The following is a 20,221-nucleotide window of genomic DNA, read 5'->3' on the forward strand; positions in this document are numbered from 1 at the left end:
AATTAAAATAAATTTCGCAGTGCAAAATTGAAGGAAAAGTATTTCCCAATAGAATTATTTTTCCCCTTTTCCTTTCCCCTAAATTATTTGAATAATAAATAGAAAACAAAGTAATAGATAGGAATAATGGAAAAATTTAATTACCAAAAATAAATTAAAATTTCAAATAAAACACTTAAAAGCATTAGCAGCTACTGGTAACAAAATTGAAATAAAATTCGCAGTGCAAAGGGTTAACAGTACAATTTTATTCAAAAATATAGAACATAATGAGAAAGAAAATGGTGGGAAAGAAACGCTCGATACCATCGATCGAAACAAACAACGGAAATAAATTCGAGCGTGGAATAATCGACGCCATCTCTGTTTTCGATTCACGATGCTGACCCGATGTTAACGCGCCTTCAAACGACCCGGAATCTGACGACCGCGAGTGTTTTTAAATTTGCCCGGAGCCCGCGTGAACCCGAGCGAGCGATTTATCTCCGCGGTTCGGTCCCTTCGGTGTGAGCGCGGTCGTTCGCGCGCGAACGTTAATTGCGTGACAGAAAATGCCGAGGAGAAAGCGGTTGAAACGATCCGCGGTCCTGATATTGCGGTGAAATCCGCGGAGGATGTCAAGGACTGGCCAGCGGAAGGATCGCTGATCCGCCGACGCGATCTCGAGTTCCTGCTCGTGTCCGAATCGTTTCTCTGCTGTTCCACGGCTTCGTGAATATTCCAGAGAAACGTCGAAGCATTTTGTATTTTACGTAATTTGTCTCACGAACATGCTGGTCAGTGGAAGAAAATTGTAAAGCTGGGAGGAAATATAAAGATCGGGTAGAAGCGGAGGTTGACCCTTGCGAAGAGATAGTTAACCTGTTTCATTTCATTCCTTTACCTTCCTTCGTACCATTCTTTTGCGTTGTAACATAATTTCATTGAAATATTTCAAAATAAGTAGCGCGTTAGTCAGAAAAATATAAATATCTTTAGCGTCTTATTGAGAACCGAATCGTTCGATACAAAGTGTCGAATTTTGCACGCAATCCCAACTCTTTCAATTGTAGGTGGCGAATAAACGAATTACAATTATCGTATTACCGATAGATATTCGTATTCATGACACGATGGCGTGATTTCTCGAACAGTTTGAATTTTCGTACGCTTTTAAAGAAAAAGCAAAACCGCTGCTATACCATTCCTTGTGCCAACGAACGATCGAGAGAACAACGACCATAGCCCTGTGCATAGAAGCGTCAACGCGGTCGCCATTACATAAACATTCAGTCTAAGACGAACAACCTACCTAGATGGCGGTCTCCGCTCGAATAATTGCTACATAGGGAGAAAACGAAAGTGGGATTGCGAGACACGGATAGATATCGGTAGCATCGGCCAGAAGGAAGAAAATGAAATCGACACGGGTATTATTCGAACCGGTAGTTAAAGGTGCGGAAGGTCAGGAACGAGGGCGAGGACCTTGGTTCGAGTGGATGGGAATAGTCCGCTAGAATTTCGATTCAACCTTGAAGGTCGGTACACGAAAGAGCTGGAATGGCGAACGTTCGAAACGACGATGGCGATAGAAGAAGAAGCGGATTCGAACGCTAGAGAGAGCCGAGCGGCCGAAAAAGATGCGATCGTTTCTGGTGGGGAGCAGGCCGTGGACGAAGCAACGAGAAGGAAAAGAAGGAAGGGTGATGGACTGAAGAGAGCGAGAGAGAGGGAGAGGGAGAGAGAGAGGGCGAGCACGTGGGTGGATAGAGGAGAGAATTAGTGTGTTGTGGATGGAGTTTGGTATGCGTGAGAGCTCTGGACGAGCGGATAGCCGGCGTCACGCCACGCGGGCCCACGAAAAATTATGGTTACTGCCGCCGGTGAACGGGGAAGGGCAGCCAACTAAAAATAATATTACATTTTACAGACAGCCTAATTTCGTCGCAAGGTGGTGGGCCTCCGCGAGACCGGCAGTTTGTTATCGGCGGCCGCTTTCACGAGCCCACCGATCGCCGTTAACAACATCCGCTAGCCCGATTCTAGCTACCGTAATCGACCACCGGAAGACGTTCGAAGAATCTCGCGGCAGCCCTCTTAAGCGATAGAATGAGTTTCGTAATGGTTGATCGACGCAAACGAAAATCGTCCGACTGTCCTCTTTCCCCTCCGTCGTTTCCCTCAACCGTGTTTTGTAAATGGCTGACGCTTGAAAAGGATGACGAGTTTAGCTAGGAAACGCGATAATTTTTACTATAGAAATTCCGCGTGTTAATCGCTCGACCTTTCCCGCGAACGACTTTTAAAGGGCATTCCTTTGTTCCGAGCGTTTCAGATTCGTTCCCGTATACCGACGAATGTTCGTAGGAATTCTATACGTTCGCTGTAAATTCGTTGCGTACATTTTTGCGTTAATAAATCAGCTTGATTTCTATATATCTTACGTGTTTACTTTTATACCCAAATTCCAAGCAACGACTTGATATTGCATCTTTAGAAAAATCCACGTATACCGAGTATGAGTTTACCGATATTACAATGCTTGAAAATTTCGTCCGGGACAATCGGAGAATTTGGCAAAGGAGAGGCACGTTCTAACCGTACCCGAGAAACGAACGGCACGTGGCTACTGGTTGTCAGCCGTGAAGGGCTCTCCACGACGCTCTCTGCGAGCGGCGAAGTATCTCGGGTGTGGCATAAAGATGCGAACGCCATCGTTCGACCACGTACCGCAACTGCTCGAGCTTAAATGCCGCGGCACGTCTGTCGGTAACGTAGCTCGTCTCGGTTACCCCACCCGTGTCGAGAACAAAGAGCGAAAAGAGGCGAAAGATCGGGATGCGCAATAGTCACGGCGTTTCTGTAAACAATCGAGAATCGCTTAATTTTCATTTTCGGCCGGTGCTCGACCGGAAGATTTAATGGGCTCGATACGAAATCCTGGGAAATTTGTGGCAACGTTATACGACGCGTTTGACGCGCTTTTCGTCAAGCTATAAAATTAGTTCGCGCGCAATCGCTCGCATCGTGAACGCTATCGCTGTAACACGGTATTTGAAAAGAGGGACAAAATGCCTGCGCCCTTTCGTCCACGTTCTGATATATTTCAAATTTCTTTTCCCAAGTTAGGTATCGTAAAACAATCGTCTAATCTCGTATTTAACGGGCTGCGCTCTCAACCAAAATTAATATAATAATGTGATAATTCCACGAAACATCTTAATAAATAAAAATATTATCGACCATGTTCAAGAGGAATTCGAAATTCTTACCACTTGAAATATCGCTTAACCAAATTTCGACACTTTCGCTACTCCCATCTCGCACGAGCAACGCGTAAAACAATTACCCATAAGATCAAGAATAGTAGCGTTTGTTTCGATTCAAAGATCGTACGAATTCGAACAAGTTGAGAATCGCCTCTTAGCCGGACACCATATTCCTACGATTTCACTTTCTCTATTTACACTTTTGTGTTCCCCTCTCTCGTTTCTCCGCTCGGTCAGGCGTCTGGCAGATCAGGTTGCTCTATTTCTACGAAACAGATGCAGCTGACTACGGGACCCCGAGGAGGAAAGTAGGGGTCGGGCCAGGCCATTATGGTGGCTGGTAAACGGGGTCATCATAGCGAGTAGCAGAAAAATTTGGGACAGGGGGCTGGTCCTTGGCCCGTGGGAAACACCCTTGCGGCCATAGCCGATGGCAGTATGGCTTCTTTCTTTCTCGGGTGTGTTCTTTCTCGGGTGTGTTCTTTCTCGGGTGTGCGTGCTCTGTGTGTATTCACAACTCACACAGAATCGTGGCCTTAGAAAAGACGATGATAGCTCTAGGTTGCAGGATGAGAATGTAGGCACACGGAAAGGAACGGAACGGGCAACTGTTGGAATTCGAGAGAGGTGAGAGAGGAGAGGTAGTCGCGCCTTGCCACGCGAGGAATCGACACGGCGCTTCGTTAGGTGGCTTGTTTTGCCTCGGCTGGCCACGACACCAGATTTATACCCGTACATGTTAAGTGGTGTGATCGACTATCGCGAGCGTTCCATTAGTAAGGTTCAACGGTCGTCATGCGACTCTCGGTCGCGATTACCGAGCGCGTTCGTTACAGCGGATCTTGGGGCCGCATCCGCGCCACGTCTCCTTCGCCCGGCTTCCACAACGTATCCTCTTCATTCATGAGCTGTTATTTACGAGTGAGCCGCGTTTCACAGTTCGACGGCATGGAAGCTCTCGAACGATCGAACTAATTAGAGGATCGTGCGTTTCAGTGACTCTCTGTGCATCAATGAGGTATTCCGCCTTTTATAGTGTACTGCATGCATCAGCGGATTATGTTAGGCTACGCCAAATGTTTCTTTCGTTTTATGAGCACGGTTTTTTCTTTTATATTCGTTTATTGAATTATGCAGGAACATTAGTTTTCTTATTATTATAGGAATAGGACGAAATGGATCTCGCGTAATTTAATAAAATAATGTAGAAGAGAAACTGTTGTGCGTCTATTATACTCTAAGTGTGGAAGGAATACTTTGATTCTGCATATATAATATCTTATAACTTATATAATATCTTATAACTATTCTAAGAAATTAATTATTTTGTTGTAAAGTAAGGACGAAAGAGCTTCCTTATTTATTTTTATCGATTTCTTTTCTCTACCAGTTTCTTTCGTTTTATGAGGAAATAATAGACGCACAATGTTTTTTCTTTTATATTAATTTATTGAATTATGCAGGAACGTAATAATAGAAATAGAAATGGATCATACGTAATTTAATAAAATAATACAAAAGAGAAACTGTTGTGGAAACTAGGTGTGGAAGGAATACTTTGATTCCGCATACTTTATAACTATTCTAAGAAATTAATTATTTTGTTGTAAAGTAAGGACGAAAGAGCTTCCTTATTTATTTTTATCGATTTCTTTTCTCTATCAGTTTCTTCCGTTTTATGAGCAAGGCTTTTCCTTTATATTCATTTATTGAATTATGCAGGAACATAGGAATAGGACGAAATGGATCTCGCGTAATTTAATAAAATAATACAAAAGAGAAACTGTTGTGCGTCTATTATACTCTAAGTGTGGAAGGAATACTTTGATTCTGCATACTTTATTTATAACTATAATAAGAAATTAATTATTTTGTTGTAAAGTAAGGACGAAAGAGCTTCCTTATTTATTTTTATCGATTTCTTTTCTCTATCAGTTTCTTCCGTTTTATGAGCAAGGCTTTTCCTTTACATTCATTTATTGAATTATGCAGGAACATAGGAATAGGACGAAATGGATCTCGCGTAATTTAATAAAATAATATAAAAGAGAAACTGTTGCTCGTCTATTATACTCTAAGTGTGGAAGGAATACTTTGATTCTGCATACTTTATTTATAACTATAATAAGAAATTAATTATTTTGTTGTAAAGTAAGGACGAAAGAGCTTCCTTATTTATTTTTATCGATTTCTTTTCTCTACCAGTTTCTTTCGTTTTATAAGGAAATAATAGACGCACAATGTTTTTTCTTTTATATTAATTTATTGAATTATGCAGGAACGTAATAATAGAAATAGAAATGGATCATACGTAATTCAATAAAATAATACAAAAGAGAAATTGTTCGTCTATTATCACCTTACGAAACGAAAGAAACTTTCCGGACCACCTGATACGTATAGTCCACAGCTTTGAATTTCGTTGCAAGGAGATATTCTGGTGGTTAGAGGGTCCGTATTAGGCAAAATGACGAGATTTCCGATCGCTGTTTCCCTTGAAACGTTGAAATTTCGAAAATCGATGGTAAATACTTGAATTGAAAGATTTACGCCTAAATGCTGTAACTTAATATACACGGTTCGAGTAGATCATGGCTTTGCCTTTGAACACAGTATACGCTAGAGACGTTTTACCATTGAGCGAAAATTGCAAACTGGCGAAAAGATGGGCGAATTAGCGACACAGTAAATCGGGGCGAAAAAACGGAGACAATGATTGGTATGCAAAAAGCAATTGATAACCGTGGCGTTATCAAAGGTTAATTGAGATGATCACTCGCCTGGGAGGTCCGTTATCTAGTCCCAGTGCCCACCTTCGTTTGCTTTACGAACACGCTAACTAACTAACCGGCATTTACATTGCTAATTGCACGGCCATGTGAGTGTAATGGTGGCTAACGTGGACAATGCTTCAAGGGAATTAAACCCTCCCTTTAGATGCACGAACGAACGAACGAACGAACGAGCTTAGCGTTTTCCATTCCGAACCAACCGTTCGCCATTGCTACAGATCGACTTCTCTGTATTTTTAAGACTGTCCTGACAAACTTCCAGCAAACATAGACGCAGAAACTGGAAGGACGAAGTTGGTAAATTCGTCGTACGCTCGAATCACACGTTTCTGTTGCTTTATACCGATTCGATGGAAACGTAATCTGTGCTCGATGCGACGGACTATCGGAAATAGCGTGTGGCTTTATTTTTAAGATCGTCGCTCGATATTCCGCAACTTTCGATTCGTATCGCGCGACTACTCCACCTCTCTGTCTTTCTCTCTCTCTCTGCCTTTGACACGATATCGAAATGCCATTGAACGTGCCAAGCCATGTAAAGGAAGAAGCTACCGGATCGTGGAACGAACAGCGGATAGCTTTTGAATCGCCGGATTTGAAATCGTTGATCGAGGACGTGATTATAATTGTAATCTTTTTTTTCTTCCCAATAAAATTGCCGTGGTAATTGGAGGGACACGAGAAAGATCAAGATCGTCAAATTTCTTGGTCTTTTGGATAATAACGCGTTGTATTAGGTTGTCGGAAAAGTGTCTTTCTTTTAGAAATACGTCTTTATCTTTATACAAAGATAATCTGTGTGATCTTTATTTCGATAGAACAGAATGGATCGTACGTAATTCGATAAAATAATATAAAATGGGAAACGTTGTGAAAGAAACTTTTCCGACGACCTAATAGTCGAAGATTTAAACATTAGATTCAGCTAGCATCAAACATACGACAATCGTTTATTATAGTCGCGTTATAATACGCGAATATAGTCACGTTATGGTCACACGCCAGAATAATTTACTTATAATTCTCAATGACAATTCATTGTAAACTATTTGCAAAGAAAAAAAGAAACTAAAAGTAATCAGAAGTTCAAAACAGCGTAAAAAATGATATGAAAATTAAGCCTCTGAATGTTCAGTCACAGTGTTATCGTATACGATCGTTTAACACAATAAGTTGACGAACTAATAATTATAAACAATACACACGTATCTTCTCGTGATACGAACAATTTAGATCTACAGGGTGGTTGGTAACTGGTGGTACAAGCGGAAAGGGGGTGATTCTAGGCGAAAAAAGAAGTGGAAAATATAGAATAAAAATTGTTCGTTCGAGGCTTTGTTTTCGAGAAAATCGACTTTGAATTTTCGCTCGGTACGCGTCCACTTTATCGCGCCTTGTTACAACGGATCTCACTGTAGATCGTTGTCTCGATTGACGTTATTTCTTAAATTTTTAAAATTTTTAAATTTTTAAATTTTCAAATTTTTAAATTTTCAAATTTTCAAATTTTCAAATTTTTAAATTTTCAAATTTTTAAATTTTTAAATTTTTAAATTGTTATTCTATATTTTCGACTTCCTTTTTCGCCTAGAATCACCCCCTTTCCGCTTGTACCAATAGTTACCAGCCATCCTGTATAAATTCCAGTTGCTTATTTAGGAATATAATGCTACATTGACACAAAATAATCATCGACGTACCTACAGGTTCGATTATTTAACTGCCGGGCAAATATCTTCACGTCGTAAATTGTATAATTTCATATAGTTCTTTTGTCATATAGTTCAAGAAACTCGAACATTTTGCTGGAAAAAGTTGAAACGTATCGAGCAGAAATAAGAGGTACTGCTCTGCCGTGGAAAAGCAAACATTGACAAGCATTTTCTTTTATTCGATTCGACCTTATCATCGGGCGTATTAAATGGAGCGTAATTTTTTGAGCCGCACGAAACACAGTTTCGCTTAATTTAAGCAGGTCAGGCATGCGAAACAATGTGACCATTTGGTAGGATAATTACGGAGGAAGGCTACCGCGTTCCGAAGGGCTGACTTGTATCTAGTTTCGGGGTAATTCGGAATGGGGAAGGAGAAGGAACCTCCGTGTCTTGGAGCGTTTGGGGTGGAAGGCGTTCCAAATTTACGATACATAAATATCCGGCGCGACTGTAACTTTGGAAAATCCTTTCGGCCAGAGAGGGGGTTAAAAATATTCGAACCGGGGGATAGCAGAGGTAACTGGCGTGTCACGCGCCGAGTAAAATCCAACGAGATGCAAACGCCACGGTTGAACGTCCACCGACTGCCTGTAAAATACATAGAAAATAGACAAAACATCGTCTATAAATACGGCGAGAGAGGGCAATAGGCAGGTTCACCGTGCACAACTGTGAACAACGCGTATGAAATTCAGCAGACGTGTGTGTCCGTTAAATACACCGGGCCAATTCGAAAATATACCGATCAATTGCGTGCGGACGTAGCGGTTTCGCGAAGGGTGGAGGAATCTTGGCAAACATGTGTTCCCGCGTGTACAACTCTCCTCCGGCCGAGTGCATGACGAATGATAGAAAGTCGTAGAACGGACTGAAATAGACCATTGTGAAGTTTCGATCGCTGACCTTATGCATGACTATCTGCTGATTCCACGTCTTATTCCGTCTGTAAGTTCTCGCGTATTATACCAAGTGCGTTAGAGGAAAGTTTGATCAGCAAATAGTTGAATGGTCGAATAGAAAAACTTTAATTTCAAATTAACTTGAAATTTAACTTGGAATAGTTGAGAAACGAAGAGTCCTCGATTAGAATTCTTCGCAGTCTTCGATTTAGTATAATCCACTGTTTTTTAACGATGTTTGTATATAATATTTCAGTCAGCTGAGAACAAACCTGAAGAATTTACTTTGAATATTTTCTCATAGACTGTAGGTAGATTAAGGTGCCATTTTTAATTGTTATATTTATCAAGGTAGAACTTGAAATAGTTCAATTGAGAAATGAAGAGTCCTCGATTAGAATTCTTCGCAGTCTTCGATTTAGTTTAATCCACAGTGTTTTAACGATGTTTGTACATAATATTTCAGTCAGCTGAGAACAAACCTGAAGAATTTACTTTGAATATTTTCTCATAGACTGTAGGTAGATTAAGGTGCCATTTTTAAGTATTATGTTTATCAAGGTAGAACTTGAAATAGTTCAATTGAGAAATGAAGAGTCCTCGATTAGAATTCTTCGCAGTCTTCGATTTAGTATAATCCACAGTTTTTTAACGATGTTTGTACATAATATTTCACTCAGCTGAGAACAAACCTGAAGAATTTACTTTGAATATTTTCTCATAGACTGTAGGTAGATTAAGGTGCCATTTTTAATTGTTATGTTTATCAAGGTAGAACTTGAAATAGTTCAATTGAGAAATGAAGAGTCCTCGATTAGAATTCTTCGCAGTCTTCGATTTAGTTTAATCCACTGTTTTTTAACGATGTTTGTACATAATATTTCACTCAGCTGAGAACAAACCCGAAGAATTTACGTTGAATATTTTCTATCGTCTCACAGACTGTAGATAGATTAAGGTGCCATTTTTAAGTATTATGTTTATCAAGGTAGAATCCATCAGCCTGGATAACTTAATTCATTGAGCGAGATGTCTGACGAAATGATACGTTTAAAACTGTGTTCGCATAGCTTGGTTCTGCGTTCTTTCGAATTTCACGTTTACCTCGAGGCCATATTTGTGAGGATACCTGTGCCATTGGCATTAACCATTCTGCGATGCTAATGCTAGGAAAAAGGAAACAGGCGATTGCCTGAATAGAGCAATTTACTCGGCCGATCCTTCTGTGTTACAAATTAAATTGCTAATTGATCTTAATTCCTTCATTAGCGCGATATCTACCTGAAAATCGTTATTATCTGAAATCTTTAAAAATTAATTCGATCGAGCGACGGAATGAAACGCTTCGCGTTGAAATTCTCAGAATTAATTTATGTGTGCGTTTAAAGCTATCTAAACGTGTGATTCTTAATTCATCATATATAAATTCTTGAGAGGTTGTAATGTCTTGTAAAGTGATCCTGCGAGGATAATAATTAGCGAACATTTGAAACAGATACGTGAAAATGATAGAAGGGAAAATGAGCCGCGTGAATTTAATACAACGAAAAATTGTATGGTACTAATGTAAATCGTTTGGAAATGTATTCAATCCATAGTCAATAAAAAATGCTCATTCAAATGGTTATTTTTATAATAGTGTCGTTTTACTATTACATTGTTTTATAGTTTTCCAATAATCTTCGGTTGTCTTCTTTTCACAAATTTTGTATTCTTTTCTTAGCTCGAATGACAAACTATCGTGTAGTTACAAATTAATTTGACTTTTGTACGACGTATAAATAACTTAGCAAAATTTTGCTTCCATAATTAACAAAAATCTAGAAGTAAACGTAAAGATTTTTAAATAATAGGCATCTATGGTAATTTTGATTTTCTATGAAACGAGCACCCGAGTTTCGACACAAGGATTAAGTTCTTAATATTTCACACAAAATCAAGAAATAGTACGCGCAAATTTCAAGCTTTTTATCATCGAGGACATATATTGAACTAAATTAGGATTCATAATAAAATGTTTCAAATTCTTATCACTAACAATATTATCATTAACTAAATCTAATTATGTCAACATTTATTATTCAACACTAGAGTGAAGTAATACGCTCAAGTTTCAGGCTTTTTATTATCGAGGACATATATTGAACTAAATTAGAATTCATAGTAAGATGTTTCAGATTCTTATCATTAAGAATATTATTATTATTAGCTAAATTTAATTATGCCAATATTCATTATCATTCACAAGGATTTGGGAATTTGTGTTGTAAAAAATCAATCCCTCAGTATCAACAATAGAGTGAAATAATACACTCAAGTTTCAAGCTTTTTATCATCGACATGTATTGAACTAAATTAGAATTCAATAAAAATGTTTCAAATTCTTATCGCTGGGAATATTATTATCATTAACTAAATCTAATTATGTCAACATTTATTATTCAACACTAGAGTGAAGTAATACGCTCAAGTTTCAGGCTTTTTATTATCGAGGACAAATATTGAACTAAATTAGGATTCATAATAAAATGTTTCAAATTCTTATCACTAACAATATTATCATTAACTAAATCTAATTATGCCAATATTTATTATTCAACAATAGAGTGAAGTAATACGCTCAAGTTTCAAGCTTTTTATCATCGACAACATGTATTGAACTACATTAGGATTCATAATAAGATATTTCCAATTCCTATCACTATATCAATATTATCATCATTAACTAAATTTAATTATGCCAATATTCATTAACATCCACAAGGATTTGAAAATTTGTATCGTAAAAAGTCAATCCCTCGGTACGAACGATGGAGAGCACTACTCCCTCGACGAGTCACTGTATAAGCGAAAACGATGCATTTTTCGAGCACGCCAGACGAAATAACGCAGCCATTTGATAGCGGCGTAATAATCTCGGGCCGGACGGCGGCGTGCCGAAGAAAAGGGGTTGTATCTGGCTATAGCCGGAGGTAGCGCGCCAGTGTATCCTGGGGTAAGTAAGAAGACGCCTAGAGTTTACGATGACGCGTAAATATCCCAGGCGTCCCCAACTTTTACGAACCCTTTGGTAGCCGGTATGCGCCGGGGGTTGCGGAGGGGTGGTAACAGGGTAGCGTGCCGGGGGTGCAGGAGGTGGGAATAGAAGTTTGCGGTGACTGGGCAGGGCCTTTATACACTCCTACCTTCAGTCGAACGCCCGCCACTTTACTTGGCTGTATCTTCGCCCCGGCGGCAGTGGTGGATCCGTGCTTTGACTCTCGCAACGCTCGCGGCCGCCAAATAAAACATCGCGCGAAGAAACTTGGTGCTGTCGCGCGAAGAAACTTGGTGCTGTCGCGCGATCTTTTTCTTTCGACCGCTTTTTCTTCCCTTCGTTCTTTTCCAGCCTGCATTATGCGGCCGCTTCTTTCGTTTCGACGACCAAACCACGACCGGGCGTTATTCTTCTTTAAACGAGTTTGTTTTTATACGCTGTCGTTGTCGTCGTGGTCGACGAGAATTTTCCAGAGTAATAAAAGAGAACGGGGAGGGAGGGGTGTTGGTATCTGCAAGTTGTTAACGACCCGCTAACTAGATCCTTCTAGTCATAGTCCTCGCGCAAACTGAATATTCTATTGAGAATGTTCGAGTACTTGCAAAGCATCGTGGAAAATTCATACGGTGCCGATTATTTCCGTAAAACGCCAGGCAATTTCTCTGTTTCCCCGACCTTTTAAACGTCCTTTCTTTTTAGAAAGCAGCAACTTCGATAATACACAATGGCGAGCAATGCGTTCACGGTCACGGCGTGTCGCCACGATTTTTGTTGGCGCGCTGATTTATCGGTCGCTTATTTGTGGGCCATTTCACCGCTGGACAAGTTATCTCGCGGGGGTTGGGTCGTTAGAGCGGAGAATAAGCACGCCATGATTCCGGACACATTTTTGCCTAGACGCTAGAACTTTCAGCCATTCGATCGTACACTTGCTTCTCTGTGTGTGTACGCCAGGCGATATATACGAGGCGCGGGCCTCGAAAAGAAACCTCCAACGGTCGATCCATTGGTGTGGCTGCTGGTCGCAATGGGGACGGCAAGCTGAACGACTCTCTGCGATATGTACTAGCTAGCCGTGTACCTAGACTGCCATGTAAACCGAAAGTAAACTGACTTTTATGTACAGCAACTGCCGTATAGCGTACGCATAACGCATACATAGCCATGTTTCGGCCGTTATTACGTCGTTTCGAGTAGTTTCTTCAGACAGTCTATATGGCCCCGGATATGGCTCCATGTATATGTACGTTCAACGACATCCGAGTGCCGCGCCGAAATTATATTGACTCTGCCAAACGCACTTTGCCACGTCAGATGCCTTTGTATCTCGTGCATTTCCTCTCTGCTCCACGTATCGCCACCTTTTCACAGTCTCCTTCGCATTGTTCCATTGAAAAGAGAACGTCCATGGAACGAGCAGAGGATGTTTTTAATAATTCGACTTAGTGGACTTTCCATCAAATCTTCCAATCCGTATACAAACTTCAATTGGTTGGGTGGAGGGCCACGATAAATGAAAACGACAGTGTAGCAAGTAAACCGTCTTAGATAGTTTTGTAACGGTTAGCAACAGCTAGTTTGTAACAACTAGTTAATAACAATAAGTAGTTTTACAGTCGTACAGTATAGTATACAGTACAGTATAGTACAGTACAGTATAGTAGTTTTACAGTAGTTTAAAAGTCGCTTTTGTAATACAAAATGAAAAATCTGCCTGGTCTATCAATCTTGCATATCATTGGCATTAGATTTTTCCTGAATAGCATATTTATTGCTATTATAGATAGATATAGATTTTTGTGATTCTATGAGATATTTGACCTGGAGATAAAAAGGTTCGGAGGTGGAAAGGTCGAAAAACGTGCGAAGAGTCCGCGGTAAACAGCTAAATTTAGTGGAAGTTGCGAAAATAGACGCGGGGGATCGTATCCCGGGCTGGTGGAGGCAAAATTATCGCTTTATTATTGCGAGGTGTTCGGTGACATAAAAACTCATTCAAGTTTCGTGTTCTACCGTATACGCGGCCCACTATGTTGGACAAACATGAACGCTCGCAGACGTGACCGCGTGGCAAACAGAATGGCACGCGCTGCACGTGTAAAGTCGACTCGCGTATTGCTCGTATCGAGTACGCTTCTAACTCACGCTTCAAATTCCAATCGAGAACTTGCGAAATATTCACGCATTTGTGCGATCTTTTCCTTTGGAAGGAAAGTGCAACTTATCGAGGGACAAATGGTTCGTCGATTTTCCTCCCCTGAGAATTCGCATCCGAACAAATAAATTTCAGTTAATTGTACACTAAGCGAAATTTCGTTCCCATGTCGTTCAATTATTAAACTTTATCCTATAATTATGAAAACACCCCGTGTATTGGGCTGTTTATCTATACCGAGATTTCCATATCATCCATCGATCTCTTCGCGATTCGGCAAGGGGACACGAGCAAAAGGAATCGCTCGTTAATGCCCAATGATTGTCAGTGGTAACGAGCAGCGATCGATGGCGGACCTACCGAGTCGTTTAAATGCGCATCGAGTACAAATTTATTAGGCTATTTGGAAATACCGTGATAAAAGACAGAGGGACGACGGAACACCGAGGACGAAGAAGGCAAGCTGCGTAAGGATATTTCGGAGGAGGAGGAGGAGGAGGGTATAGATATAAGGAAGGGCGCAAGGGTGGCGGTATCACGGCAACTGAGGCACCAGCGGGCAACCCCTTATAAGGGGTAGGAAGCAATTATAACACTAAATTAAGGGCGAGGAAAATTTGGCAATTAGGGGGATTCAAAAGGGATAAAGTTGCAGGATGGCCGTTTTTCCTATGCCAGATTCTTCGAGGGTTACCAGGCATTAGCTACTCGACCTGTTAAAACAGAAACTTTTACCGAGAAGGAAATGTCTCGATTGTCGGAAGATGCTGTGATAACGGTACGAAAGTTCGGACTTGAGATATGAATTTATTCGAGTTTTATTGCACGTACTCGTGATTCGTTAGAAAGACCCGAGGAATAAATTTTCCTCGGAATATTAAACGATAAGTTTTTTCGAACAAAACGACTCGATAGTAGTTTGAACTTTCAACGGAAGAAGAACTCGAAGAAGATAAACTGGAGACCATTGGCAATAAAATTACGCGGTGCGCGCTGGATCGATGACCGCGTGCGAGTTCAATTTTAGATCTTCGGCCCATTGTGAGCAACGAAACGTACGGCGAGCGATCGCAAGCCGCAGAAACGCGATGATGCTTTACGCGCTGACGCGGCGCTGTCCGTCACGATGGGTGCCGCAACGTGGTTCACGGAACCCTGGCCGAACTCGCTAGCCACTGCGAATATATATCTCCGTTTGGATTACACTGGACCAATACGGTAAACACAAACACATGGAAACGAAGAGACAGAGAGCGACAGAGACGAGTGCTCGAGCGAACGTTTGGAAAGGGAGGAACGGAGTAAATGCTAGCAACAGAGAGAAAGAGAGAGAGAGAGAGCGGGAGAAATTGAATGAGGGAGGAAGAGAAAGAGGGTAGAGGAGATACAGGAAAGCTGGGTGGAAGGGAGTAGTAGGTGGTAGAAATGGCGGTGCAAGTGGGTGGAGGGTGGTCGAACCACGACAGGGGGTGGCTAGAGGTCGACGCGTGCGGGCATTGCGATCCGTCAGAGCGGGTAAACCGAAAACATAAATTTAATAGGTTTCACCCCCTTCTTCGAGCTTTATGGCGCCACCGAATTTCCCATTAAATAAACAAGCGCAATGTTCATTACGGGGCACCGGATCTCGACCGATCGTGCGCTATATACGCGCCGCCCGCTATCGTAGATTATGTTACGTAGATGCATCTAGGGCTTAGACCGCAGCTTGCGGTTTCCGGATACGTATAGGTTAACACGGATGCGCGAGAACTACGATTCCGCTGTTCGAAATTGAACGTAAGAGGGAAGAAAATTGGTCGGACCGCTTTCGTATCGTCCGTTCGGATCGCCAACGAAATAGATTTTCTATCGTCGACTTTCTTTTAAACTCGCCAGAAAAAAGAAAAGAATCAGAGCTTCGTTTCCAAGACGAATTATTCGTTTATCTCTTGTTTCGATTTTCTTTTTTTCCTGAATTTCATTCAGACCACCATTTTCACAATCGTGATAACAATAGCGAATTTGCAAATTATGCGACACGGTGCGATCAGGACGTAGGCTCGGATTTGGCCGATCGAAAGATCGACGTTCTGTACGGGTACAGAGTGCGTTCCAAATGGGCAGATCCTCGTTCGAATTTTCCCAGCCAAAACCGTCACGTCGAAATGCTCGGCAATTCCGGATTTTTCGTGTTTTTTTTTTTCACCGTAATCTCTTTTTTCACGATGGTCTCTATCGGAAACGCATAGTGATCGTCCGCGCGCGCGGACGGCTACGCGAAACACTGTAACTCCTGCTTGCTGATAATTAGCGCATCCATCAGCCGCTGCAAGCCGCCAGCTAATGCCGATCGTACGTTATCGTTATCACGGTCTCCCCATTTTGTCCCACCGCCGCTGGCCCCCTGCTCTTCCTCTGCCCCTCAGTCACCCCTCACACCCCGGTCCCCTCTATATTTGTACGTGGTCCGTACGCGACCCACAAGCAGCGACACCATCACCGGCCATCGCCATCCCCCGAACCTACCCCCTTTTCTCTCTCTCTACCCTGTCGGGCTGCCTCTGTGACTCCTGCCTTCCACCCTATATCGGGCAGCCAACGCATGAGCTGTCGATACGACCAATAATCTAATAACCAGTCACCGGCAATGTGTCGTAAGTCACCGGTCTGCAGATTTTCACTTCGGGAGCCAATAACGCGTTCCCTCTTGAATTATCAATTCGTCGGTCGGAGGCCGTAGCCGGCCGAACGAAAGAACGAGGCGCCATCGCGGCTTTCGTCGAGGATATGAGATTTCCTCGCTGATTTACAACTGCGCGTTTCGTTCAAGATCTGTGACCATCGAACCACCCACTGCAATCTGTTGAAATCGCGCAGTGTGAAAGGGATGAGAAAAGGAAGCCGATACTGGAAGATCGTCTTGTAGCTGGACGAGGCGAGATTGACCGGAAAACGGCGATTCCAACCTGCAGGGGAACAGAGGAAGACGCGGAAAAAGAGAGAGAGAACGGGGCGTGAATGGAACAGCTATCGCAGAGCGCTTTATTTCCAGCGATCGACGAATCTCGCAGCGTTGTATCCCACAGCCGTAAAAATAGCGCAGTTCCCCTGGGGTGGTTGGTGTTGTCCGTTGATGTGGTTTTTTTTCGAAATCGTTTCTAAAAATCATAGAGTGGATGGAAGGGCGAATTACGGGATCGCGATAGCGCACAGAGAGCGTGGTAGCGGTGCATGCGCGCATCTGACGGCCGCGGGCCGCCAAATGATCCAGAACACCGGTGGGAATTGGTTGAGCGTCGAAGGGGGTGTTGGTAGGGGCCAAAGCAGAGGCAGCGTTATAACTAACCGAGCTGATCTACGACCTGTTTAGTAGTTCTATATCAGCGCTGCACCATGCTTCGGTACACGCGATCGAATTGCCTCCTCTGCCGATAATATCTGACTTAAGTAGGCGCGTTTGCTCGTGCGAACACACGTAAGTACGTGGTACGCGCGTGTGTACACCCACGTGTGAGTAGAGGCACCACCGACGCACGAGTGGAGAGCTGGCGGCCGTGCACGTGCGCAAATAACTAGAATATGGATGACAGAGCCCGGCTGGGCAGGAAAGAAGTTGTTCTTAGATGTTAGATTATCATGGCCAGTACGTTTGTAGCCGATACGCGTGTAAAACGGCTGTGTTTGGTTTAATGCGCGGCCATCGCTGCCGCCGCGGCTACCTACCCCTTTTCGTTCGCCGCATTATACTTTCAATAGGTTGCTTTACGATCGTGACTAACTAGCCCGGTTACACGATAAACGAGTTAATGATTGATGTAACCGAGGCATCGTAATTCGAGTCGCGATCGAAATTGATTATACTATTCTGTTATTACGCTGAGTTACAAGCGGCGCGGCGAGGCGCGCGCGCATAATTGCCGCGTGTTCTGAAGCGAGTCGTTCGACAATTGAAATTTCCCATTTCGCGCGATTAACTTAATCCTTTCCGCTACGATGATCATGCACCGTGTCTGCTGCTGTTTGCTAATGTTGACCGATTGCATTTTGCATTACATTTTAATTTTGCATAACGGCGGCGGAAGTTGGTTTCACGATCAGTGGCGCTATTGTATCGTGCTGTAATCGTAATCTGTTTCCATTTTACAACGTATTTCTGGAATCGAATATTTGTAAAAAAAAAAAGGAAAACGCGCCATTGTTCGCCGGTAATCGCAGCAGGTGTGTTCGGTTGGGCGGAATTCGAAACGGATGGAAAGGACCGCTTTGAGCGAATCCCTGCCGGGCGTCATTTTCACTTTACGAGAGATTGAATGTATAATGAGGGAAGGAGATTAAACGCGGAGTGTCGTTGAAACACGGCACGCATTTGTCCATGTCTAATAGAATATTAACGAACACAATCCGGCGTTCGATGGCCGCGTACAAAATGCATTCAGTAGCTGATCGATCGACGTTTCATCACGCGCCAGCGAAATCGCCGGCGAAATGAAAAACAAGAGGAAGGGACGAGAAGAGGGTAGGAGAGGGTTGCTCGTCGAACAAACGTGACACAGATGAAGGAAGGGGTAACGGTGGCGCGAAGGGGCACTGGGGATCGTTAATTGTTTAATCCCGTGCGATTGGCGCGGATATTTTTAAATATGAATCCTCGATCTAGAAATTGAACTATCCGATAGAAAATTGTGTTGTCCGATGCCGCGATATATCGCCTCGGCTTGGCGAATGGCTAAATACGATTTATGGCTTCATTTATGACGGGCCACGAGTTATTCTCATTGGCTCGGTTTTAAAATGTTCCGATCGATCGATCGTGCGCGCTGCTCTCGCATTATACGCGCCCGGGCTGCTTAAACATTTCCAGGATTTACGATGTTTCGCGCAGGCGGTGATCAGTTTTCAGCGAATAATTCAAAAAGTGACGCCTCTTATTATATGTACGCGATATCCCGGCGATTTCTACCTCTCGCTCGTCCCGTACCCGACCCACTCCAGATCCAGCCGGTGTTGCGTTCAATTCGATCGTGGAAAAAGATTTATTCGGATCGTTCCACGCCGTTGCAAATACACGAGCGCGCGCGCGTGTACGCCAGCCAACCAGAGAACGTTGAATCCTCACGTAGACTTTTCTCTCTGTCACAGGTAAGGAAGATATTGCTAAGCCGCATTGGACATGGTTGCAAGGTGAGTTGAGTTGTGCTTTCTTCAAACATGATTAAAGTTAGAAGGCGTTTCGCGTGCTCGAGGTTTCAGCGTCGATTTTCAGCAGGATGATTTCAATCGGGGAACCACCAAGGATACGAGTGACACGAGGATTACGACCGATTGAAATCACCGTCTGGAATCGAACGACGCCGAAGACTCGACTCGATGAAACGCTTCTGGTTCGTCGACGTCGCGTTCGTCCCGGCAGCGTTTTAAACGGGCATTCGAAAGTTTCGTGCCGAATTCGGATCGTGTGTCAAGAGATTAGATTTATTCGGGGCGAGGCGTGCTCGCACAGATGCTGCTACCACAGCAGACGAGAGAGAGAGAGCTACCCCCTCGAATTTCACGAATTCGGTGTAGAGCTGTGGCATTCTTGAGCGGCACGGGAGGCAGGCTTCCAAGAATAAAGAGTCGTGGGGTGAATTTTCATCGCGTCGAGAGTCCCGGTGCTGCTATTGCTGCTTTCCAACTCCGTTTCCCTTTCCCCCGTTGACGAACTCTTTGCCTGTGCGAGGCGGCCGGGAAAAGAAGCATCGCGAAGAACAGCTGCGAGCGTCTCGACAGCGCGACCGATCCCGTGTTTCTCTTTTTCTTGAAAACGAGGGAACAACGAGGCAGAAAGAGAAAAGGAAGAAAAGCTTCGCCACGAGAGAACGTGCAGAGGTCGGGTTGGGAGGAAATCGGGGCAGGGGGAAGAATAGGGAAGACTAGCCGCGCGAGAGTAAGAGAAGGAGAGCGAGGCAGAGAGAATACAGAACGATGCCTTCGAGGGTGATCAATAAATATTGGCTCTCGGGGGTGAAATTGGGGTAGCCGAGTACGGGTATGGCGACGGAGGGTGAGAGGAAGGACAGTCGTGCTGCTGCGGTTGCCGCCCCTTTCCTATGGCACACGACGTATGGCAGATATAACCACTTGGTATAGGCAATGGAGAATCGCTCATGGACCGTAATTCCCTCAGACTTTCTGATCGATACTCACTTTAAGCCATTCTGCCAGGAAAAACGCAGAAAGGGTCGCGAGGCTTTACGAGGTAAACTGATAGAACGGAGGCTGCCCGTAAAAATTCCATGGCATGTACATCGCACGGTTTGGCGCATCCAGCAACCGCCATAAGCCAAATCCTATATGGAAATTCTCGGTGGAATAGATGTTGTATCGGTATCGGACAACGTACGCGCCGATTCA

The 20,221-nt window shown here is 43.2% G+C and overlaps 1 protein-coding gene across 4 annotated transcripts in view; it reads left to right on the plus strand.

Annotated features, from left to right (window-relative positions):
- Ubx (ultrabithorax) overlaps positions 1-20,221 on the plus strand; it is a 350,493-nt gene that overhangs the window by 36,989 nt on the left and 293,283 nt on the right. For 3 of the 4 annotated variants that reach the window (XM_069131199.1, XM_069131200.1, XM_069131197.1), the window contains exon 2: positions 18,968-19,009. The exons of the other annotated variant lie outside the window; for it this stretch is intronic. In XM_069131199.1, the coding sequence (XP_068987300.1) occupies positions 18,968-19,009 (42 nt within the window). The remainder of the gene's footprint in view (positions 1-18,967; positions 19,010-20,221) is intronic. 4 annotated transcript variants of the gene reach the window in all.

The sequence above is a fragment of the Bombus flavifrons genome, chromosome 18, assembly GCF_040668555.2.
Source record: "Bombus flavifrons isolate JBK064 chromosome 18, iyBomFlav1_principal, whole genome shotgun sequence".
Taxonomy (NCBI): Eukaryota; Metazoa; Arthropoda; class Insecta; order Hymenoptera; family Apidae; genus Bombus; species Bombus flavifrons.